This window comes from Ipomoea nil, unplaced genomic scaffold (genome assembly GCF_001879475.1).
Source record: "Ipomoea nil cultivar Tokyo-kokei standard unplaced genomic scaffold, Asagao_1.1 scaffold0579, whole genome shotgun sequence".
Taxonomy (NCBI): domain Eukaryota; kingdom Viridiplantae; phylum Streptophyta; class Magnoliopsida; order Solanales; family Convolvulaceae; genus Ipomoea; species Ipomoea nil.
In genome coordinates this window covers 335,468-361,645 of record NW_017617007.1, presented here as the reverse complement: position 1 = coordinate 361,645, position 26,178 = coordinate 335,468, and the positions used below count along the sequence as shown (strand labels likewise).

The window sequence follows — 26,178 nt, the reverse complement described above, 5'->3', positions numbered from 1 at the left end:
AATTTGGAAACCTCTATCCCTCCCTACATATACTTAATCTTCATACCAACGGCAACTTAACTCAACTCAATTTCTTAATTCCTACATTTACGCACTCAGCTCTGCTGTGGTGTGGTGTTTATTTTTCATCATATCATGGTTTCTCTTAAAGACTTTGCTCACATTACCCTTCCTGGGGGTTCTTGCAGATTTGATTATTTACTTGAGGTGTGTAAGCAAGAGAGATTGCTACTTCACAAAGAGGAACAGAAGGATAAGCGAGAAAAGAAAGGGTGCTACAATGGTGATGATGATCAATACTATTTAGGTGGAGTTGATCTCAATGAGAGTTTGATCACTCCTTCAAACCACACTGACAAGGAGGAATGGAGGAAAAGCAACACCCCAGAGTCTATTATTTCACATTCCAGTGGCAGTGACAGCAGATCTTCATACCAAAGGTAACTCAACATTTGCTATTTCTCAATTTTGATTTATGATGGGATTTGGAAAATAATTTAGTATATATGTATTATGTATTTGATCCATCCCTACATATACACACACACATATATACTTAGTCTTCATTCATTCTTAACTAGATTTTCTTTGGTTTTTCTTCTGTTCTAAAGTCAGTTTCTTTTATCTGCTATATATTCAGTTTTTAATACATACCTTGTTGTGGGGGTGTTTATTTCCATCATGGTTCAGTCTGTAGATTTTCTTCTGTTATGAACTCAGTTTCTTTTATCTGCTATATATTCAGTTTTTAATACATATCTTGTTGTGTGGTGTTTATTTCTATCATGGTTCAGTCTGTAGTTTTTCTTCTGTTCTGGACTCAGTTTCTTTATCTGCTATATTCAGTTTTTAATACATACACAGATACACTTAGTCTTCATTCATTCTTAACTAGAGTTTCTTTAGATTTTCTTCTGTTCTGAACTCAGTTTTTTATCTGCTATATATTCAGTTTTCAATACATACACAGATACACTTAGTCTTCATTCATTCTTAACTAGAGTTTCTCTAGATTTTCTTCTGTTCTGAACTCAGTTTCTTATCTGCTATATTCAGTTTTTAATACATACCTTGTTGTATGGTCATCGTGGTTCGTCTTAAAGATTTTGCTGACATTACCCTTCCCTCGGGTTCTTGCAGATTTGATTATCTACTTGCGGTGTGTAAGCAAGAGAGCTTACTACTTGAGAAAGAGAAACAAGAGGATAAGCAAGAAAAGAAAGCATGCTACAATGATGATGATGATGATCAGTACTGTGGGCTTGATCTCAATAAGAGTTTGATCATTCCTTCCAACCATACAGTGCCTAATAAGGAGGAATGGAGGAAAAAATTGATGGGATCATTTTATGGCTTATCTTGGCAGAATGCTTTGAAGTCTGTGGTGCAAAGTGCAGCACGAAGCAACACACCAGAATCTGCTATTTCACATTCCAGTGGCACTGATGGCAGCAGAGCTTCTTTAAAGAGGAGATTAAAGTATGATGAGGTTGGGGGAGAAGCTGTGGCAGAGAGGATCAATTCCAAGAAGCGAAAGAGGGGAAGTAGGGTGCCCAACAACGGTCCAGAACCACCACCACCAGGACTGCCAGTTAAATTCAAAAATTTAATTCTCCAGTTGGCTGGTAAGCGGGCAGTATGTGTCGAGAAATTAGTGATTCAAAAGGAGCTTACCAAAACGGATGTAAACAGCACCCAAAATAGGCTGTCAATCCCAGCGAGGCTTGTGAGGGAGGAGTTCCTTACGGAAGAAGAGCATCTTCTACTTTGTCAGCGCAATGGGAAGAATGTATGTTCTATAGATGAAGTTCCGTTGATCACACCAATGATGGAGGTAGCAAAGGTGAGCTTGAGGAGGTGGGAGATGAAGAAGGAAAGAGGAGTTCCCAGTGTATCTTACGTCATAGCTAATACTTGGAATGAAATAAGAAGACGGAATAAATTTGAAAGCAAGATGATAGTTCAATTGTGGGCTATTCGGGTTGACGTAGATTTGTGGATGGCTCTAGTTAGGCTTTCTTGATCTTTTTTTAATCAACTTACCACTTCAATTTAGGAGATACAAATATGCTCTTTGTATATGCTTTTTTGTGTTTTTTGAAACTAATTCAAAGAGTTTTGAATTTTGTTATGAATGTCTATCAAATTCAGTTCAGTTCATTTTGATTGAGAGTAGGGATTATTTTGTTATATAAATGCCTTTAATTGTGTTATGGAATTCATAATATCGGTGCAGCTTCTTCTTCTGGATGTCTTTAAATTGTTCTTTATATTGAGTGTTTTCTATTTTCTGTTTCTGGAACTCCGGATGTATTTGATCTTTTAGTCTGTCTGCCAATGAACACAGGTATTTAATTTTACAGTGATCAGTTTAGTAACATTGAAGTATATATAAGAGTTAAAGTTTCAAGGAGGAACAAATCTTGAAGTTGCCAAGATGAAGTTCATTAAACTTGGATCAAAGCCTGATTGCTTTCAATCAGAAGGGAACCACTTCAGGTAAGATGTTTTGCTAACCTTCTCAAAACTTTGTTGCTAGCTAATGTCATTGTTGAAATTGTGGTGGATTAAAACAGTTTGTTTATCTGAATGTTATTTCTTCTACTATTTTAAATTTTCTGGGGTTCAGTTGATTTTGTGTGTAGTTTTACCCCTCTAATAGTCTAATCCTTCCTCCTCTTCCCATTGAAACACAAATTCATCTTCAAATTTGAAGATAGAATCTATATGTCCTAGCTGAGTTCTGTCGGAAAGTGATATTGAAAAATGTGATCTATTCATCTAAAATATCTTGGTAGTTTGCATAGTGTTTTTTCATTGAGATCTCAGTGAAGTGCTATGACAGGAACTGTTTTGAATCATTAATTTATAAGCTTTGTGTGATTATAGACAATGTAAATCACCACTGCACAACTGTATGTTCTTCTGACCTGGATTGTTCCCAATTTTATACAGCTTATATTCAATATTCATCTATAAACCTAAGATTGGCATTATCTGCATGCTCAAACATTGATATGCTACTCATTAGTACTCCCGTTCTATGTACATTTATGGTTGAAATTCTAGTTTTGTAGAATCTGAGACTCTACTTTGTAATTTATACCTTATTGTGCAGAACCAACGTAAGGATTTGAATACAATTTTGAGAAACAAGACTGCCTACTTTGGAGACATTGATTGTGGCATTTATAGATAGATATGAGGTAGTAGTTTTAAAGACTATTCCCATATGCGAGTATGAGGTAACTATGACCTCTTTTTCCTAGTATACTGACTTCAATTCACTGCTTCTATTTGTTACTTTCTGCTGATTACATGGCCCAAAATACTCATTGCAGAGAGAACAAGGTTCGAAATTGAATTCGTTCCTCGTCTGAAGTTCCAATATGGTAAATCTTCTTCTACTTTTAGCTTAATTAGTTCCATCTTCCAGAAATGGTTTAAAGTTCCGAAACTGCAGACTAGGAAGTTTTTATAATATAATCAGCAAGTCTTGTGGGCTGGGAATTCCTTTTAGAAAGTTTTTATTTTTATTCCCTTTTTAAGGAAAACTCTAATGCCTGGTCATGGTGCTAACAGGGCAGTCTAGGCATTGTATTATCATTGCAATTGCATATCAGATCAAAGTTTCTTTGTTCTTGATATTTGTTATTGATTGGTTGTGAATTGTGAGTACAGAGTATGGAAACATTTAATAATATGAAAAGTTGATTAGTTTTTTCTTTTCTCTTTTGGTTGAATTTCTTCATATGGTCTATAGACTAAAACAGAAGTATCTATTGTATTGATGTAGTTTGAAGATACTATTTCTGGAGGTGAAAGTATAATGAATGCTCTTTGGCATTTTGGGTTTCAGACAACTCCTTTGGTTATGGGAGCAGCAGTTGGAAGTGTTGCACTGGGAGAAAAGTATACCTAATAAGAGCATGGCAAGCATTGAAAGTAGCCCCTCGAGTTCGGAGGTTTTATCCTGATGGATTTGAACCCGATATATTCTGATTATGCTTCAGTGTGGTAGTATTACAAAAGCAATCTCAAACACAGGAGGGAGGGGATTTTTTACTGTTGCAACAATTCAGAGTATGTATCTAGTCTAGGTAAAATTTAAGCATTTTTACTGTTGCAACATTGATTCTTTAAGAGGCAAATAGCTATTTGTAAGCTACATCACAATCTGTCTAGGAAAATGCTATATATAATGGATTTGCTATCTTTTAGGGGAATGGGATGATACAGGATTTAGGTATATCTCTTAAGTGTTCTAAGATGTAGTGAATGGGTGTTTTTTTAGCAAAGCTTACAAGTAAAATGAGAGCCATATACAAGTAAAATGCATTGAACTATTTAAGAGTGCACACTGTAAACATTCACCATCTCAAATTAAGAAGGTCAATAGCCCACTTCCATTGAGAGTTGAACTTCCAACCATTAACACTTGAAGAAAATTATCTAGCTGGCCGCCTATGAACCCGGCCTTGGAGGAGGCAGATTCTTGCATTCCTTGATGTTGCCGGGCGCCGCCTAAGCGTGATTTTTGCAACATTGGGCACTATGGATTTATTTTGATTTTATGAAAAGTGGATTAAAATAAATTAAAGAATATATTAAGAGAGAATGACCGTTTTAGTCCTTCAATTATGCTATAATGGTTAACTCAATCCATTAATTATACATGTGATCCCATTTAGTCACTGAATTGTTCATTTAATTGTCGTTTTAGTCCATCACCTCAATTTTATGTTAAAAACACGAGTTTTGAAGTTGTGTAACCATTTTTGTATGTAATATATATTATAGTTAATTCCGGATTTATTCCTTTGACCACCCCGCACTCATTTGCAAAGTTAGTCATTGAGTATTGAATCATTTTCAATTATAATTCACACATGAAAAACTTTATAGTGGATTACGTACAATTGGAAATGATTCAATACTCAAGGACTAAATTTGGTAATTGAATGGGGACAAATAAAATAGTCAATCCTTAGCCTTATCAATTAATGAAAAGGGAAATGCTCTCAATCTAATTTGATCATCTGTTAGTCCTTGTGGGCTTAAAGTTGAACACACAACATGATCGAAATTCCTTGAGATGTTTGTAAGGATCTTCACCTGCAAGACCACGAAAAATAGGCAACAAATGGATTAGTCCAGATTTTACCTCAAAATGGTTTTCGAATATTTGGAAAAGTAATGCACAACAGCACAAGGGTTGTTCGTTAACATAGGATTAGCCAACTCTCTTAAAGTAATCTCTTCCCAAACGATGACACTTGTTTTGCTTCTCATGCCTCTTTCCTTAGCCTACACTCTATTCTATCAATATCAGGATCAAATTGCAAATCACTTGTACTAGAAGAACGAGGCATAAACTGGAAAATAAATACAATAAGCAAAAAAAAAAAAAAAAAAAAAAAAAAAAAAACAATTACAAGCCGTCCACCGGCAACAACACCAAATTTTGGTTGGGTGTCAACTGCCAAAATAAATTCCTACTCCTAAAAAAACAATATAATGGTGAGTAGGGATTGTATCCACATGGGGTTTAATTGCGTGAAATAAAAAGATTCAAATATAAACTAGCAACAAACACAAGATGCAAGTGATAAGAATTCAATGAATAACAGGTTATAGTTATAGATTTATTTTCGCAATGGTTCATGCAATAGATCATAGTTGCAAAGATAGGCCTATAATAATTGCAAAACAGACTTGGTTATAGCAAACCGAACAATGGCTCAGACATCAATCCATCCTAAATTTGTTGATAACTACGAGACATCTATAGTTATTTCCCTTACCAACTGATTATCAAATAAAACTCATAAAATAATTCAATTGATAGCATTAAAAACAAGAAAGACACAAATCCTAATGAACAAAACTCACCAATTTATTACAACCAGATAATCAAATATTTTTTTTTTTTGAATGCTACTAGCTCTAATAATGCCTCCACTGAGGTTTGAACTCACAACCTTCCAAATGGAAGTCCAACCCGGGTACCATTGGACCACATAATCAAATATAATTCTCCTTAACAACAACACACACTGGATTATTGCTAAGTACCAGACCACTAGGTTAAATCAACAATTATAATAGATTGGCGATTCAAATGGCAATTGATCAATTAGCAAATTAAGCATTAGCCACTACTTAATTATACTAAAGGAATCATAGAATTATATTTTTAAATAAAATATTTGTTTTGGGTATGAAATCTTTAGTTCAAAATAAAAATTGTCTCGATGAGAAAAGTTTAGTTTGTACCAAAAATTTATTGTACTAATTTACCTATTACTTTTGTCTCTGTTGAAGACTTAAGTATAACTTTTTTAGCTGAATTATACACATTATATTTTCCATGAGCAATTTTCTTTTGTGGTATAAGTCTTCGGAAATTATTGTATAAAGAAACAATACATAAATTATCAATCGGAAGCAATTTCTCATACACACAAAGTAGGTGGTAATATACTGCACAAGAGAAAACAAGCCTGCTCATGTGCTTGTCTTTGAATGCCTAGCCATGAAAAGGTTTTCCATCATCCTTGTAATCAAATATCACCATGATTACATGTAAAAGTGATGAACTTTTGCATATGATAGGAGCACTCGGGACATTTTTCATTCTCTATAGTTTCTTCCAAAGTGATTGGGTATTCAAGAGCACAATAAGGATGGATATTGAATGAACAAGAAGAAATCATCTGGCAATAATCTTTGAATGCTTGGCCAAAACTTTGTGGAGCCATGCTTTTCGTCCAATTCTGATATTCATGACTCAATATTTTAGTTCCATATCCACTAACAATCACTTTTTGCCCTTTACTTAACAATGCCCACCCTTTTATTGTTGCGCTCTCACTTTCATATATAAGCCAACAGATTTTTGAACCCTCGTGCAATTTCATTATTGCGTTCATCACCAACCGGACTTGTTGCATTTAAATAACTGATCCTTGATAGGAAAGAGCTTTGGAGTCGCGCCCAAAACCACCAAACATGGTAGGGACTAGTCAATATATGACCCATGTTTTCTTCACTAATGCTTGCTCTTATCATTTCATTTTAACTTACATAAGCCAACTTTATATTTGAGTGAGTTTTAGAGCTTACTTCAATTACTTTAGAAGTGAACTCTCGAACCCATTTAGCATCATTCCACCATATAAGAAAATGTGATTTTCTTGAATAATCTGGTGAAAGATCGAAAATAAGGAAGTGTTACAAAATTGATTGTTTCAACAAATAATATATTAAACAATATTTTATTAGCATATGGAATGTTAAAGAATTGAAAATAAATTTTGTGTACTTAATTACTTAAAAAAAATATTGTAGTTAATTTTTGTGATCCCTACCCCTTCAAACAATATAAGATTTTATAGTTGTTATTAGTAAGAGGTTGAAAATGGACTTACCCAAGACTTTATGATATTATCAATATTCTCCAGCAAAAGGTCAAGACTCCAAGCTTTTTCTCTTTGTCATAGAGTAATTTATCTTTCACTTGTGTACATACTTGAAGTAGATTTCTGAATATGAATGAAAGCAAAATACGTAAGTAATGCTACAAAATGACATAATTTAGATAAAACAAAGAAATTTAAATGTAAAATTTTTTGAGTGATAAAATTGCAAATCATTTATTATATTCGTGGTATTTGTATGCTTTCCAAATTGCATAGTTAGAAATTATATGTTAGTAACACCGTAAATGTAATGAAAGAGAGTAAAATAAGAACAAACCAATTGTTCTATCTTATTCAGAATGTCCCGTGACCAAGCATTTATCTTGTCATTAACTTCACAAGCCAAATGACTTATCAATTCATCAATATCAGTTATCAAACTATCAATACCTTGAGTCCTTTCTTTCATCTCTTTTCCGATAAATTGGATTATATTGTCTCGTTTCTGGATTCTCATTGATTGTCCTTCAATATTACGAGGATCCCATATCAGCATCATGTGCATTGCATTTGAATGAATGATCTTTAATTTCCTTGTTTGTCTAGTGAAATGATGACGGGCTCCTTTTCAATGTGAAAGGTAGATGAGAGATTTTTCTTGACGAATCTAATGAATTTTTGTGAAATCTGTTTCCGTGGATCATCCATTGACAAAAATCACATCTTCACTACCAATTTTTCAAACTGTTCATTTCTCCATGCTACATGATCATCCACAATTGGAATCCAAAGCATTTTTAAATTTGTTGCCGAGTAAAAAGAATTGAGAACCCAAATTCTTTCATCAAAAATGTCATGACCCGATATTATTAGTAGGAACAGTATTCTTTTGAGCATGAAAAATTTTAACTTTCTTTTCTCCCGCCGCTAATGTACAAAATATTAAAACAAAGATACAAAATGTGAGAAGCATATAAAATCTTGAGTTTCAAAACTCAAACATATCTAGTGTGAGGAATTGAAATGCATATAAAATATGAGTGCCAAACATGTCTACTTAGTTGTTAGAGTAATGAAAATCACAATTTTTGTTTTTGTTTTTTGTTTTTTGTTTTTTGTTTTTTTTTTTTTTTTTGTTTTTGTAAAATTAGGGATATGCAATATGCAACGACTAAAAGAACAATATAAAAATGTACAAGTAGAATTGCATAATTGATGAACTAAAATGCATCATTATTTTTAGGGAGAAGTGTCAAATAAGCTTATCTACTACTGCTAAGTGCTCAATTCCCACCACGAACTAAATTAAATGCTAATTAACCACACTAACATGTTAAATTTGTTCAATTAACTTTTTTTGCAGGTTGCTACCAGGTTACCAATTCAATTATTAAAAAAATAATTTAGAAATTTAAAAAAAAAAAAAAAAAAATTCAGCCACCTGTATTAAATAAAGTTGATAAAATCAATTTATTATAATGACCAATGATTTGTGCATGAATTGCAATGCACCTGGTTTTGTGTTGTGAACACAGCGGCCTAATTTCTTAATTGCAAAGAGTTGGAGAGCGTGGGTGGGGGTGTGCCGTATAGTACGACGGAGCTAACCACCATTCCTATTAAATACAAATGTGGACACGGCAATTACACCAGTCGTTGGACGCCGCTTTAAAACACTAGCCGAAGGCGTTCATTTCTATATCACCTATGCCCGGACATGTGGCTTTAAAACTCCGTGTCCTGCGAAAGAGCGTCGTCCTGATGGCCAGATGTCGTGGCTGGTGCCTCAGCTGGTTCGGGGTTGGGGTGGGGTGTGTCCTCCGTCGGCTCCGGTATTAACCCCCTCAACAAATTCGCCACGATGGCGATCGTTTGGAAATTTGGGTGCATGCGAGCTTGGATGGGGTTTTTGCGTACTAACTCTGCAATCCGTGTGGCTATTGAAAGAAGTTCCCTAGTCATGGACGCGAATTCCTGCTCAAACCCCTACGGCAAAACGGATCCCAAACAATCAAGATTAAATATGCCTCAAACACGGATAGAAACGGGGTAGAGGAATCACAGGTGGAGTAGGCGTACCGTGTTGGGACTTGGAGGGGGCACGTGGTGAACCGTGGGTGGACCGGTGTCATCCTCGTAGCCTGGATCAACTTCTTGGATGGGTGGATGAAGGGCGCGTGTAGCTGATGCACGAGGCAGTATACACCGGTTGCTTAAATACACCGGTTGTTGATCATCACGACCTGGAGCAACACAAAGACATGCCCCACTAGATTAGTGCAAATGAAACTTGAAACAAAGCATATAATTTCAGACCATGGTGACTTCAAAGCATGAAACTGACGTGTTTTCAAGTAGTATCAAACTGAAGCAAAAAATGTCAACAGACAAGTGGGAACCAGTAGTTACATGATTACATACACTGATACTTAGAAGATTATATGTAAATATATTAGGCAACCCAAACAATTCATCTAGGTAAAGAATAAACTCTCAATAATCTTCAATGCTTGCATGATTACATACACTAATAGTGTAGGAAGCGAGAAATGTCGAAAGGGCAAAACTAAATAAAACCAGATAACACAAGCCAAGACCACCTTGATTTCTTAATTCAGCAATTTTTCCTCATTCTACTCCTTAGCTATCACTGGCAGTATCAAACTGAAGCAAATTAAAATTATAATAATTCAGCCATTTTTCCCCATTCGACTCCTTAACTTCACTAGAAGAATCTTACTGAAGCAAAATTATAATCCATTAAAAGCGTTTGCTAGAAGTGAAGAGAAATCTAAGAGGCCATCTGGCTTTCATGACAGAGCCAAAAGGGGCCAGGCCACTTATTGCACTCTAAGAATGCACAAAGAGTATAGATTCTTCAAACAGCTTCTTGATTAAGTGGATTATCTTTGTTTTAATCCATTCTAGCAAGTGGAGACTCTACTTACACCTACTTTGAACAGATTAGCAGAGAAACAATTAGTGAACGAATGGAGCTTTTACAAGATGATGTGCCAGGCTGCAATGCGGTGCAAAAAAATAGTGAATGGCTGGTGTTTCGAGTCAAAGGAAAATCTGCAAAATTCTGAAAGTTCAGCTTGTTTTCATAATAAACTGAATTTATCAACTCTAATTAAAACCAAAACAAAATGTTAAAATGTTAACATAAGGGCCACCAAAATGCTAACTTAATCTTTAAATTGTATGCAAACTGACAAAATGGTCTAACAAAGAGAGCACTAATATAAGTATATATCTCTAACAAAGATGTTATTGCAGTTTGGATTAATATCACAGTGCAAGGGCCACCATTGATTCTATTATATTATTACTCATCTTCCTAAACTGTAGGTTTGGAGTAATATTCAACTTTACTAAATTATTCATTACATAAAAAAAAAAAATTGATAAATGACAGAAATACTGTATTATATATTATGTAGTTCAGCTCCATAATAAAAACCAGCCACCAACCATTACAGTCAATTATAAAAGCATGGTGAAAGCTGAATTCATTGATTAATACTGAACTTTACCCATAAACTCCTAATAACTGTTTCAAGTTTGGACTTATCTGCTTCATTTGTGCTTTCTAGAGAGTAAACTACAGAAGAAGTTTATCAACAAATCAAAAACAGATTACCCCCACCCTAAAATTGGGGATTTTTAAATGCTACATGGTTGCCTATCTGTCTAGTGCAACATGCATGCCGGCAGACCCCAATCAAGCTACGAATGCACAACAAGCAAACTGCCAAAAGCCCAATTCGAGCATCCATGTGCTCCAGGAAAACAACCCAAATTACCAATTTCAAAATCGCACGGAATATGACTAAAAACCATGAGAACCGGCACTAACCTCGCAGACCCCACCGGTGCGCCGTCCGTCGCCGTGCAGAACGACGATGCCTCCGCGACTCTGTACGAAGAAGCCGAGGGCGGCGTCGCCGGCGAGAATGACTGCCCGGACCGACCCCTCCACGAACGGCGACTGCCACTGACCGAGCCATTGATGTATGGTTCACTTCTGTATGGTTCTATGTTTTGCCCGACTTTTTGATTTCGTTATTATTGTATAATAATAATTGATTCGTTTGCATTTTAAAAAATTAAAGAAGTTTTATTATCTATTCCACTTTCTTCTTTTCAGGAGATGTAGAATGTATCCTCATAAAATATTTCAGCTACACTTCTCATATATACAAGTCTTGCAAATCTGTTATTTTCTTTTTGCATTGTCTTTTCCTTTTCTAGTTATTGGAGTGCATTAGAAGCAGGGATTAAAACATCAATAGATAACAAATATAATGTTCATATTAGATAATATTTATTGGGCAAAACATCAATAGAGAAAGCATAAATTAAAAGGATTGAAATAGTTCTTTTACAGATACAATTCTTTGTACATTTAATACTCCGTAATAACATTGTGACCAAAAGTTTTTTTTTTTTTTTGGGCCAACTATAAATGGACTCGTTTTCTAGAAATAATTAAAAGAAAACAAAATAAATACTAAAAGCTTGTTAAAGGATTGTAACATATGCAAATATTATTATAGTCTTTTTGTCAATAGCGGCTGACATGATAATTGGATAAGTATACGGGTATCCAACGCGAAATATTAATTACCATAATGATCATCAAACATCGCCAATAATGGTCAGGAGCTGGGAGTCTAAGCATTTAGGCTCTGTTTGACAGAGCTTATTTTAGAGCTTATAGCTTATTTTAAGCTACTAATAAGCTATAAGCTTTGTTTGGTAATGTTCCGAAAATAAGCTCCTAGCTTAAAATAAGAGCTTATTTTGGAATGCTACCGCAATTCAAAATAAGCTCCTAGCTTCTTAATTTTTTTCGTCTTTATTCTTATTATTTTAAAGAAATGACATAATTTATCATTCCCAATTAAAACCATTTTCTCTTCTCCTTTATCCGCAACTTTCACCGCAAATATTATTATTATTATTATTATTATTATTATTATTATTATTATTATTATTATTATTATTATTATTATTATTATTATTATTTTTATTATTATTATTATTATTATTATTATTATTATTATTATTATTATTATTATTATTATTATTATTATTATTTGATTTGCAACAATATTGCTACTTCATTATGAGATGCTAGATCATGATTATGCTAATAGTTTTATTTCAAAATGTTAATCTATACTATATATAAAAACAAAATCCTAAAATTTTAACTTCCCGCCCAATTCCTAAAAAATCTCTCTTCCTAATAAAATATATTAATATCTACTTTCCCATTCGTACAATAATTCTGCGTTAAAATTCTATTCTAATATTATAAAATTGTGTAATACAATCTATACTATATAAAACCAAAATCCTGAAATTTTCCCGCCCAATTCCTAAAAAATCTCTCTTCCTAATAAAATATATTGATTTCTACTTTCCTATTCGTACAATAATTCTGCGTTAAAATTCTATTGTAATATTATAAAATTATGTAATACAATCTATACTATATATAAAAACAAAATCCTGAAATTTTAACTTCCCGCCCAATTCCTACAAAATCTCTCTTCCTAATAAAATATATTGATTTCTACTTCCCTATTCGTACAATAATTATGCGTTAAAATTCTATTCTAATATTATATATCAGTGTTGCAAAAATCATGTCGCTGCCCGCGGCGAGGAAGGCCGGAATCGTCCTCCTTAGCGGCCGCCTCGCCGGCTCAACCGGCCTTTAATTTTTTATTTTTTATTTTAAGTTGTAAAGTGTCAAAAGTTCGGCAAGGCATAACTTTTGACTCTGTTGTCCGTTTTGGACAAATATTTTTTTGAAAATGCGTATTTTTTCGAGATCTATCCACCGCAAACTACCGTAGGCGGTTTGGCCCACCAATTTCTAAAAAAAAAATACTTTATTAAAGAGTTTCTAAGAAAAAACTATGAGAACCTTATGTTTTATTAATGAATTTTAAAAATTTTTAATTAAACAATTGTCCCGTGCATTATTTAATAATCTTTCTTTATAATTGGTCAAATTATTTAATTATGGTAAATTTGGGAATAATTAATGATGGTAATAGAAATCCTAGAAGAATATAGAATTGAACAATATTTAATTATTGTTATATTATTATTGTGACTCACGGAATATAAGAGTTAATGCCATTTTTTGTCCTAGACTTATTGGGGCATTGACACTTTTCATCCTCCATAATAAAAATTGCCACTTAGTAGCCATTGTTATTGATCGTTGGACAGTTTTGATCCTCCGTCAATGACGCCGTTTGTTAACCGTGAATTAGAAGGGTTTTTCTGTCTTTTTATGTTATAATCCTTGTATTTCTCCATCCATTGGTCACTGTTACATCCATTTCTTCAAACTTAGGTTATCCGCTTCCGTCCTTTCTAACATTAAGAAACCATCTTCACCCAACTAATAATCACGAATTTTACATTTGACATCAATCTCAAGATAATGGAAACAAGTGCAGTTGGAATAGAAAGGGCGTTAGTCCATGCCTGTAGAAATTTTGTCGAGCATACAACATAACTAGCAAAGTTAGGAATATCACCCAACCCCTCCCTTAACCTTTTTGCATCAACTATAATAGGTATGCCCCTACTCTTTGCTTCCTGCACTACAATCAAAGCAGTCTCATGCAGCCTTCCATCTAAGTAGACAATATTTACTCCAAGCACTGAAGACAATTTTGAATTGGGTATTAGACCCTCAGATATCATGGGTGGATATCCTGGAGTGAAAATGCACGTGCGAGGTTTTTTTTTTTTTTTGGTTGTCAACAATGACATATGTGAATGGTGAGTTTCCTCCTTTGGACACCACCATAAAAGATGTAACAACACCATCCCTTTCAAGCTCATCAAGTATTCTTTCGCCATGCGAGTCATCAGCAACCTTAGATATGATCCTTGGATTAAGACCAAGACGAATTTTATCATCCGGGTTTTATCGAAGCATTGCCAGTGTTACCACCTCCTTAACCTCAAAGCTGGTGCTCCGAATTTTATCATCCGGGTTGGGGAATGAAGCTACAGCAGCCAGGAAGTCAACACCGGCCATTCCAACACCTCAGACAATGCGATTTTTGGGGAGCAGCGGATTCCACATTTTCAGCTTGAAACTTAAATGAATTTCAGGTAGAATAACAGAGTTTTTGAGGTTGTGCACCAAGTAGTTGTGGTCAGAGAGAGAGAGAGAGAGAGAGAGAGAGAGAGATAGGAAGGATATTTGTGGTCAATATGGAAGGGAGGACTTACAGGTGCAAATTCTACATCACGCCATCTACAACTACAACTGCTATTTACCATAGGAGGGTTCGCCGACCTGCTGCACTCTCTGCTTCGCCGGAACAAAAAACCATCGGTGAAGGCCCCAACATCGCGCGGATCTGTTGCTGCACCGCCAGATCTGCCTTACTGGTCCGTCGCCGGAAGGAGTTACTGCCTCGTATGCTCGCCGCCGTACCCACAACTCGCCGGAGAAGAACCTCGCTGCTACTCACTACCGACAGTTACTACTTAGCCGCCAAGTCTCGCCTCACCGGAGTCACAGCAGCGCTGGTCTAAACAAGATTAGAAGAATAAGACATAAAAAGACAGAAAAGCCTTTCTAATTCACGGTCAATAAACGGCTTCATTGACGGAGGATCAAAACTATCCAATGATCAATAACAGTGTCTACTAAGTGGCAATTTTTATTATGGAGGATGAAAAGTGTCAATGCCTCAATAAGTCTAGGACCAAAAATGGCATTAACTTCAGAATACAATACAAGAATATTTAATTATGGTTATATTATTATTGTGCCTCTGGACCATTATATACTAACAGTACTTGAAAAGAAACTAATAATAATAATAATAATAATAATAATAATAATAATAATAATAATAATAATAATAATAATAATAATAATAATAATAATAATAATAATAATAATAATAATAATAATAATATAATAATAATAATAATAATAATAATAATAATAATAATAATAATATAAGTGGTAATAATAATATCTAAAAGCAATTAAGTGTTAATAATAATAGTAAGAATATTAACGTAAGAGTTGTAACATAGAATAAATTGTAATAATTAATAACTATAGTCTAGGATTAAATTTGGAATTGTCAGGAAATATAAACGACCTCTGGTGAAATTAACTCTTAAATAATTATATATCGATTTAAATATTCTTAATATATTACAACAATTCCATTCCGTGCATCGCACGGGTGAAAATACTAGTTTTTTTTTTAAAGACAAAATATTAAATTTTAATATGTAAACAAACTAATTTAAATTTTATGAAGATGTCCTTTTTAGTATTTTTACATTTATCAGCTTATCAAAAAGCTAATTTTACCAAACACTTTCCATCATAACAGCTAGCTTAACAGTTCTTCAGTTTTCAGCTCATTTTCAGCTTTCAACTCCTAGCTTATAGTTTTTCAGCTAGGTTTGCCAAACAACGCCTTAGTACAAAAATCGTTCCACTTAATATGAGAGCCGTTGTGTTTAAAGTTAATTCAAGCAATTACTACTAGTTGTTAGGAAAAAAGTGCATTTAAATTTTGAGTCAAAGTGTAATCTAGGACGTAATATTGAGTTTTTGACTGAAATGGGAATAGACATAGGTTTATTGACAATAATAGGAATGAATTTTTTATTTTTATTTTTTGACAAAAATAGGAAAACCGAGTTTGGGAAACGCGGTTGGGCTGAAAACCGCATTTCCCAAACTCGGTTGTGGCTGAAGGCCACGTCGCTAACAACCGCATTTGGGAAATGCGACTGTAGTATAATATACGACAACCGCGTTTCTCAAATACGGTTTGTCGTATACACAAAAACGCATTTGGGAAATGCGGCTGTCGTATATTATACGATAGCCGCATTTCCCAAATGCGGATATGATTCCTATTTCCCCCGGCGCCGGCGACCAAAACAGACTCCACGCATTTGGAGCTCTCCTTCTTCCACACCTTGAAAGTCATGTCCCACGACGCAGAGTATAACAGCCCGTCTTCCGTATCCATGGTTAAACTGGAAATCGCGTCGGAATGCTTTATATACACTGCGCTCCGCTTCAACGACGCCTTAAAAATGTCGAAGAACGTCGGCATCGTCCCCACCCGTTTGTACACTCCCGAGTTCTTTTGGTTCTCCTTCCACACCCGAATCTTCCCGTCCTGGTGGCCCGTGAAAATCCGGTCGCCGGATATCACGATGGCCTTCACTAGCCCACTGTTGGATTTGAACGCCGCGAATTCCTTCTTGTCCTTCCACACCCGAATGTTCTTGCTGTCCGACCCCGTGTACAGAATCTTATCCCTGGAAGCGAAAGAATATATATGCCCTTCCTCCCTAACCAGAGACCCAATCAGGTAGTTCTGCGAGAGATTCTGCGCCGCATTGTTCATCGACATCGCCCCCGCCCTCGCCGCGTTTTGCGATTGCGACCACGGCGACGCGATTTCCAGTTTACTTATGCAACAAAACGCGTTTTGGTCGCCGGCGCCGGGGGAAATCAGAATCATATCCGCATTTGGGAAATGCAGCTATCGTATAATATATGACAACCGCATTTCCCAAATTCGTTTTTGTGTATACGACAACCGCATTTGAGAAACGCGGTTGTCGTATATTATACTACAACCGCATTTCCCAAATGCGGCTGTTAGCGACGTGGCCTTCAGCCACAACCTAGTTTGGGAAATGCGGTTTTTAGCCCAACCGCGTTTCCCAAACTCGGTTTTCCTATTTTTGTCAAAAAAAAAAAAAAAAAAAAAAAACTCATTCCTATTATTGTCAATAAACCTATGTCTATTCCCATTACAGTCAAAAACCCCGTAATGTTAGGTCCCTCAAAACACGGGTCTGTTTACCAAGAGAAAACTGTTATCTGTTTTCTGTTTTCTAATTTTTCAGTTTTCATTCTCTATTTTTTATTCTCTATTTTCTATTTAGAAAACTTGTTTACTAACTGAAAACTGTTCTCTGTTTTCTATTTTCTAATTTTTCAGTTTTCACCTAAATTTTAGTTTAGATAATATTAATATTTTTTTGAGCTAATATTTAAAATATTTTTTTTTGGATATATTCATTTGAATGACATGTATATGAATATATAACTTTTACTTTGAATTCTAATATATATGAAATTTCAATATCCGATATCTGGATCGAACTTGTATTATGATGTAACATAATTAAAAATATTCGAACTAATAATCTATTGAGTTCAATCAAAATCTAAAATATTATATAGAGTTTAATTCTTAATTTTGATAATGTAATAATGTATAACTTTAAAGTGTAAGCAAATAAATTATGTTTAAATAAGTAAAGTAAGCAGAAAATATAGAAGATAGTGATAAGTAAAAAAGATGATAATGAATGTAATCATAGTAATGTGGTTGTAGTGACATATAACTAAATAGATAATGGATGATTCGGTTTTTCATTTCAAAAACAGTTTTTTTAAGTGTGTTTCAGAATTTCAGAAATTATTTTCAGTTTTCAAAATGGAAAACTGTGCTAGTAAACATGTTTTCTGTTTTCTATTTTTCCAGTTTTCGGAAATTTTCAGTTAGTAAACGGCCCCTAATTTCTGAAGTATAGAAGTCTATTTTGCTTTGTCAAAATCATCTAGAAAGTGTTTGGTAAATAACTATTAGCTGATTAGGTTAGTGATTTGATTAGTTAATAACATTAGCTAATTTTAAAAAGATGTTTAGTAAATTAAGTAATTAACTAATAGTTGATACATACAAAATGACTTTCTCAAAAAGTTGATAAAAAAATTGCTTTGATCTAGCTAATTTTATAAATAACTACATTAACCTTCTTTTATATTAATAATGAGATGTGTAATTTATAATGTATTTTCTATTCTAATTATTTTATCAAATTAATTATGTTTCATATTTTGTTATGAATATTTTTATATAGTTCTAATATGCTTTATTTTTTACTCATATTCAATAATATTTATGTCCATACTTCTTAAGTGTTTTATTTTTCAAACTATCTCTTTTATTGTAATGTTGTGCCCCCAATGAAAAAAAATTCTGGCTCCACCCCTGTATCTAGGTACTGCCTTATCAACATCTTCATCTTTATTGTATTCTTCTTCCTACATAATGTAAAAGAAAAATATTAGAGAAATATGAAATCTTAATAAATTTATAAAAATAAAGTAGATTTAATAGCATATAATATTTTAAAACCAATATCTTCTTATTAACTGAATTGAATAATATATTTCAACAAACTAAATATGTCGCTTAGTCTGAAAATCATTTTCAAAATTTAGTACCATAACTTGGTTGAGACAACCCGATGAGAATAGAGTCGCATTGTATCTTATCTTCTCTTCATTGGGGGGCAAAGAGTCCTCCTCTGCAGCAAAGCACAACAATTCTCATGAGAATGCGATGGTTTGGTGGTTGTGAGCTTTTATGAGGCAGATATGCTCTCACGGTTAAGAATGTGTGGAATGGTCTCACACAAGATTTTGTCATATATAGTAAATTGATCTTATATGAAACTAATGAGAAAAGTGTGTAATATAATATAATTTTAACAAAAATGTAATAATTTTTCATAAATTAATATAAAAATATTATTTTTTTTCATTACAAATTATTTCAACTCTAACATTTATTTTAATACTAACATTTTGTATGCGCGATGCGCGAAAATTTATGCCCAATATTAAAACATTGATAAATACAATTAATTAAAAATTATAATTTGAATTATATATACCAAAATAATATATGTATTTTGTAGACACACATATATAATTTATCATTCATAAAAATTTAATTAAAATATAATTAAGCATTAAATTAATATATAATGATTTTAATAAAATGATAATTAAAAATAGGAAAAGATATGATAGATATATGTATATGATAATAATGATGTGTTATCAATGTTAGAATTAAATACTAACGGTGTTATGACGTTGTAAGGGTAATTTTGTCTAATAACATTGAAATGTATAACATTTAAAGTACAATGTACATAATTATTTACATACAAAAAGAAGGACATAAATCAAGGATATAACCTTAATTGAAGCTTATTATGTTTTATTATTATTATTATTATTATTATTATTATTATTATTATTATTATTATTATTATTATTATATATATATATATATATATATATATATATATATATATATATATATATATATATATATATATATATATATATATATATATAACTTTTACTTCCTCATGGTTTGTAATGTTTCTCATTTTTTGTCTATCGATTACTAACAAAGTAAGGATTAAAAATTGTCCATAGTCTTTTCAATTTGAACATAAAATCAATCATTTATTATCCAAGATGCTAGCATTAATTTTGTTCCTAGCTAGAGGTGAGAATAATTTAGCTCATTTGTTGGCCAAATCCGTTGGTTACCGGAGTGTAGATCTTTTTTGATCTTCCACTGTGTAACTTGGATTCTTTGATCACTGGAAAATTATAGTTTCTTGTTTTGGTATGAAAAAAAAAATATATCAAGGTATATTAGGTTATAAATATACAAATATACAACCTCACTTCTATTTGTATAATTATTGTTAGGGACATAATTAAGTCTAATGAACATGGACTTGGTAAAAATAAGGAATCACTACTTGATCACAATCTTCAGGTGTGTAAAATAAAATATCAAAAGTTTTTTTATTTCTCTTACTAAGCAACAAGAATGATCAAACCAGAACTTTTAAAGTACAAGAAATATCAAATTTCTCAGGTTACTTTTTTGATAAATTTACCAAAAGAGTACGTAACTTGATTTTTTTGTTTGCATGTAAAAATTCTCTTATAAACTCTACAGTTGTTTTGTCAGTAATCATTGTATTGGCAATTGATCGAAGTTCTATTACGGAGTATATATTTAGGGATTGAAATAGGTTAGGCTAGGCCAAACTTTGAAAACTTAGGCATGGGCGTGCTATGAAAACTTAGGTTAGAGCCTATATGTAAGCTTTTTTTTTAGGCTCAAGCTTAAGCCTACAATAGGTTTGATCTGGCCTGAAACCTTTTTAAAGACATGTTTAATATGTAGGTCATTAAATATACAACAATTTATATCGTGGATGAGGGTCCACAGTGCACTGTGGATCCTGGTCCAATACAAAGAATTTGACTTCATAAGATACAGAATTTATGTTCATAATACACATACACATAAACACAATACAATAAAGACACATAAACACTTAACATAATACATAAAATTCATATTCATAATATACATAATTCATGTTCATAATGCACATAATTCATGTTCATTATATCATGTTTATGTGTATGTGTATTATGAACATAAATTCTATACATTATGAACATGAATTTTATACATTATGAAGTCAAATTATGTGTATTGAACCAAGGTCCACAATGCACTGTAGATCCTGAATCACGATATAATGACTGTAAATATACTCTATTGTAAGCTTTATATAAGGGTCTTCATATTATTCACTTTATAAAATTTACATATTTGGACAAAAAAATTAAATCTAATATAATAACAATAATAGACCAACAGTTGTAGTCGTAAAAAACAACAATTGTGAAGGTAGTGACAAAAACAAGCATCATATCCTTAACCTCAATCGAATTTAAAAAAAAAAAAAAAATTAAAAACTAAGATAAAATCTCAAGGCCAACTGTACTCTTGATTAATCAAATGTTCCACTCGACCACCTCCATTATTATTATTATTATTATTATTATTATTATATATATATATATATATATATATATATATATATATATATATATATATATATATATATATATATGCAGTATGGAAGGATGAGTATGCTACTCCATTATGACGAGGTGTTTGGTTGGAGGGAGGGAATTAGGTGAAAAAGAATTATAATTCCATAGGAAATGAATAATGTGAGAATAAAGTGGTAATTTAAATTTCAGTGTTTGGTTTGCAGGAATATAATTACTGAGAATTTCAAGAATTGAGAGGGAATAAGTAGTATAAAGTCCAAAAAACTCATACGTAATAATATTATTATTGTTGTTATTATATATATATGGGAATTTCAAGAATTGAGAGGGAATAAGTAGTATAAAGTCCAAAAAGCTCATACTTAATAATATTATTATTGTTGTTATTATATATATAGTTAGTTAGTTTTTTTTTTTTTTTTTTTTTTTTTTTTTTTTTTTGAATGCTTCTGACTCTATTACAATGTAATTTTGCCTCCATTAAGGGTCAAGCTCACAACCTCCCATATTGGAGTCTAACCCGAGTGCCATCCACAAGGTGCTTGGCATATAGTTAGTTAGTTTCATTTTATAAATCTAAATATATAATAAATAAATGTGAAATATATAATAATTTTATATATACAGAGTATATATATTAAATTAAATACAATATATACAATATTCATTATTAGACTTTTACGATCAAAGTATCTATCAGGTCCCTGTATTATAGTGTTTTGTTCAATTTAATTCTTCTATCTTAATTTTGTTCAATTTAGTCTCTAAATTTTTAAAAGTGAATCAATTAAGGACAATAGCTGATATGACGTTGACATTATATATGTCACATCATCATACTTACATGCCAACTTATATATTATTTTATAAATATTTAAAATTAATTATTTTTACCGCGAATATATTACATTAATATGTCTAAAAAAATACATAAATATAAGCTATTATCCTTAATTGTTTCACTGTTAAAAGTACAAGAACTAAATTGAACAAAATTAAGGTAAAATGACTAAATTGAACAAAACACTATAGTATAGGGACCTCATAGATACTTTGACGGACTTTCACCACCAAAAGAAGGCCTTATGGGAATAGTAACAATCTTATGATGGCTCAATCCTTCTAAGTACATATTTTGATTTTCCATTTCTTTCGAGACTTCTTATGATTCCCCTATCCTTCCGAGAACTTCTTATTCCTCAATCATTTTTGGAACTTTTACTGATTCCCCAATCCTTCTTGAAACTTCTACTAATTCTTAAATTTAAAGTTTATCAGAATTATTTATCAACATTCTTAATTAACATATAATAAAATTTGAAGTATAAAATAATAAATATTTTCAACTCAACAATATCAAAATATTATTTATGCTTTTGATAAAAAAAAATGTCATGATTTTCTCAAACATTGTGGAAATTCACGTACACATAATATTTGCTATGATGTATTTATTAGATGAGTTAATTATTGATTAGTCTTGATTAGGGTGACATTTATACGACTTAGTCATCCATATAAATTCTATGTTCTTAATTACATAATCATCAAAGTTAATGTTGGTGAACACAGGGAGAATGGCGAAGTGTCTCTTCTCTCCTCGTCCTCCTCCGCAGCAAAGCGCAGAAGCTCTGACGAGAATGCGACGGCGGAGGAGCAGAGGAGGGGTGGAGCGGTGGTTGTGGAGCTCTTATCATCGCCTCAGCCGGAGCTGCTCTTCCACCTAGAAGTGTCGCCGGTAAGCTAAGAGACGCTTTTAATTTCTATTTTTTTTTTTTTTTAAATTAGGAATATTTGAAATTTTAATTAGTCGGAGTCGGCGGGGGAGCGGCCGGAAGTTTGGAGGGAATCATACCATTACCAACGGTACAGTATGATTCATCATACCAACGGTAACTCAACTCAATTTCCTAATTCTGATTTCTGATGAATTTGGAAACCTCTATCCCTCCCTACATATACTTAATCTTCATACCAACGGCAACTTAACTCAACTCAATTTCCTAATTCCTACATTTACGCACTCAGACACACATATCCTTAATCTTCATTCATTACCTTGCTCTGCTGTGTTTGTCTTCATCATATCATGGTTTGTCTTAAAGACTTTGCTCACATTACCCTTCCTGGGGGTTCTTGCAGATTCGATTATTTACTTGAGGTGTGTAAGCAAGAGAGATTGCTACTTCACAAAGAGGAACAGGAGGATAACCAAGAAAAGAAAGGGTGCTACGATCATGCAAACTACAAACGGTAATTCAATATTTGCTATATCCCAATTTTTATTTCTGATGCGATTTGGAAAATAATTTAGTATATATGTATTATGTATTTGATCCATCCCTACATATACACACACACACATATATACTGTCTTCATTCATTCTTAACTAGATTTTCTTTGGTTTTTCTTCTGTTCTAAAGTCAGTTTCTTTTATCTGCTATATATTCAGTTTTTAATACATACCTTGTTGTGGGGGTGTTTATTTCCATCATGGTTCAGTCTGTAGTTTTTCTTCTGTTATGAACTCAGTTTCTTTTATCTGCTATATATTCAGTTTTTAATACATTTTTTGTTGTGTGGTGTTTATTTCTATCATGGTTCAGTCTGTAGTTTTTCTTCTGTTCTGAAGTCAGTTTCTTTTTTCTGCTATATATTCAGTTTTTAATACATACCTTGTTGTGTGGTGTTTATTTTTATCATGGTTCATCTTAAAGACTTTGCTGACATTACCCATTTACCCTTCCATTCTTGCAGATTTGATTATCTACTTGCGGTGTGTAAGAAGGAGAGATTACTACTTAAGAAAGAGGAACAAGAGGATAAGCAAGAAAAGAAAGGATGCTACAATGATGATGATGATCAGTACCATTTAAGTACGGTTGATCTCAATGAGAGTTTGATCACTCCTTCAAACCATACAGTGCCAGATAAGGAGGAATGGAGGAAAAGCAATACCCCAGAGTTTGTTATTTCACATTCCAGTGGCAGTGATGACAGTAGAGCTTCATACCAACGGTAACTCAACATGCTTTATCCCAATTTTGATTTCTGATGGGATTTGGAAACAAATTTAGTATATATGTATTATGTATATGATCCATCCCTACATATAGGCAGACACACATATACTCGATCTTCATTCATTCTTAACTAGAGTTTCTTTAGATTTTCTTCTATTCTGAACTCACTTTCTTTATATGCTATATATTTAGTTTACAATACATACACTTAGTCTTCATTCATTCTTAACTAGAGTTTCTTTAGAATTTCTTCTGTTCTGAACTCAGTTTCTATATCTGCTATATATTCAGTTTTCAATAAATACACAGATACACTTAGTCTTCATTCATTCTTAACTAGAGTTTCTTTAGTTTTTCTTCTGTTCTGAACTCACTTTCTTTATCTGCTATATTCAGTTTTTAATACATACCTTGTTGTGTGGTGTTTATTTTCATCATGGTTCGTCTTAAAGACTTTGCTGACATTACCCTTCCTGCGGCTTCTTGCAGATTTGATTATCTACTTGCGGTGTGTAAGCAAGAGAGATTACTACTTGAGAAAGAGAAACAGGAGGATAAGCAAGAAAAGAAAGCATGCTACAATGATGATGATGATGATGATCATTACTGTGGGGTCGATCTCAATAAGAGTTTGATCATTCCTTCAAACCATACAGTGCCTGATAAGGAGGAATGGAGGAAAAAATTGATGGGATCATTTTATGGCTTATCTTGGCCGAATGTTTTGAATTCTGTGGTGCAAAGTGCAGCACGAAGAAACACACTAGAATCTGATATTTCACATTCCAGTGGCATTGATGACAGCAGAGCTTCTTTAAAGAGGAGGTTAAAGTCTGATGAGGTTGCGGGAAATGCTGTGGCAGAGAGGATCAATTCCAAGAAGCGAAAGAGGGGAAGTGGGGTGCCCAACAACGGTCCAGAACCACCACCAGGACTACCGGTTGAATTCAGAAATTTTATTCTCCAAAGGGCTGGTAACCGGGCAGTATGTGTCGAGAAATTGGTGATTCAAAAGGAGCTTACCAAAACGGATGTAAACAGCACCCAGAATAGGCTGTCCATCCCAGCGAGGCTTGTGAGGGAGGAGTTCCTTACGGAAGAAGAGCATCTTCTACTTTGTCAGTGCAATGGGAAGAATGTATGTTCTATAGATGAAGTTCCGTTGATCACACCAATGATGGAAGTAGCAAAGGTGAGCTTGAGGAGGTGGGAGATGAAGAAAGAAAGGGGAGTTCCCAGTGTATCTTACGTCATAGCTAATACTTGGAATGAAATAAGAAGACGGAATAAATTTGAAAGCAAGATGATAGTTCAATTGTGGGCTATTCGGGTTGGCGTAGACTTGTGGATGGCTCTAGTTAGGCTTTCTTGATCTTTTAATCAACTTACCACTTCAATTTAGGAGATACAAATATGCTCTTTGTATATGCTTTTTTGTGTTTTTCGAAACTAATTCAAAGAGTTTTGAATTTTGTTATGAATGTCTATCAAATACTGTTCAGTTCATTTTGAATGAGAGTAGGGATTATTTTGCTATATAAATGCTCTTATTTGTGTTTGGTTTTCTTTTGTGGTTGCTTTATTTTGATCTTTTGTGTTTATTTATTTTCAAGACAGACAATGCAATTAAAAATCACTGGAATAGCTCAGTGAAAAAGAAATTGTATTCATATTTGGCATCAGGTTTGCTTTCACAATTCCCATATTTGTAACCTTTCCAATCTTCATCCAAATAGGATAATCGGAAATGACTACAACAATTGGAAAATTTTCTCCTTTAATGAGACAACTGAAAAGCCTTTGCTTTAAGAATAAAAAGGACACTGATTGAAGGTGTGTGATGTAAGAAAAACCGGGGAAAAGGTTTAGCCTCTCTTCATGTGTTTGAAGGATCTCTCTTACAGGAAAATAAAGTGTAGCAACTTTTTTTGGTGC

General features: G+C 33.1%; 1 protein-coding gene and 3 long non-coding RNA genes across 5 annotated transcripts in view; 3 read left to right on the top strand and 1 right to left on the bottom strand.

Moving 5' to 3' along the window:
- The window catches only part of LOC109174274 (B3 domain-containing protein At5g24050-like), a 61,111-nt gene extending 35,352 nt beyond the window's left edge, over nt 1-25,759 (top strand). The window contains exons 4-7 of the mRNA XM_019323520.1: nt 189-440; nt 1,141-1,477; nt 23,988-24,160; nt 24,790-25,759. Of these exons, the coding sequence (XP_019179065.1) occupies nt 1,337-1,477; nt 23,988-24,160; nt 24,790-25,615 (1,140 nt within the window). The 5' untranslated portion in view covers nt 189-440; nt 1,141-1,336 and the 3' untranslated portion in view covers nt 25,616-25,759. The remainder of the gene's footprint in view (nt 1-188; nt 441-1,140; nt 1,478-23,987; nt 24,161-24,789) is intronic.
- Nucleotides 3,333-4,219, top strand: LOC109174277. Its single transcript, XR_002053042.1, has 2 exons — nt 3,333-3,392; nt 3,860-4,219. It is a non-coding gene; the product is annotated as an uncharacterized LOC109174277 (long non-coding RNA).
- LOC109174276 lies at nt 8,910-11,429 on the bottom strand. Of its 2 annotated transcripts, none has more exons than XR_002053040.1 (3): nt 11,281-11,429; nt 9,501-9,574; nt 8,910-9,407 (listed from the first exon to the last, which is right to left on the bottom strand). It is a non-coding gene; the product is annotated as an uncharacterized LOC109174276 (long non-coding RNA). The 2 variants fall into 2 exon arrangements; XR_002053041.1 differs by having other exon boundaries at nt 9,501-9,571.
- Nucleotides 22,823-23,449, top strand: LOC109174280. Its single transcript, XR_002053045.1, has 3 exons — nt 22,823-22,957; nt 23,030-23,111; nt 23,362-23,449. It is a non-coding gene; the product is annotated as an uncharacterized LOC109174280 (long non-coding RNA).
- Nucleotides 25,760-26,178: the final 419 nt, after the last annotated feature.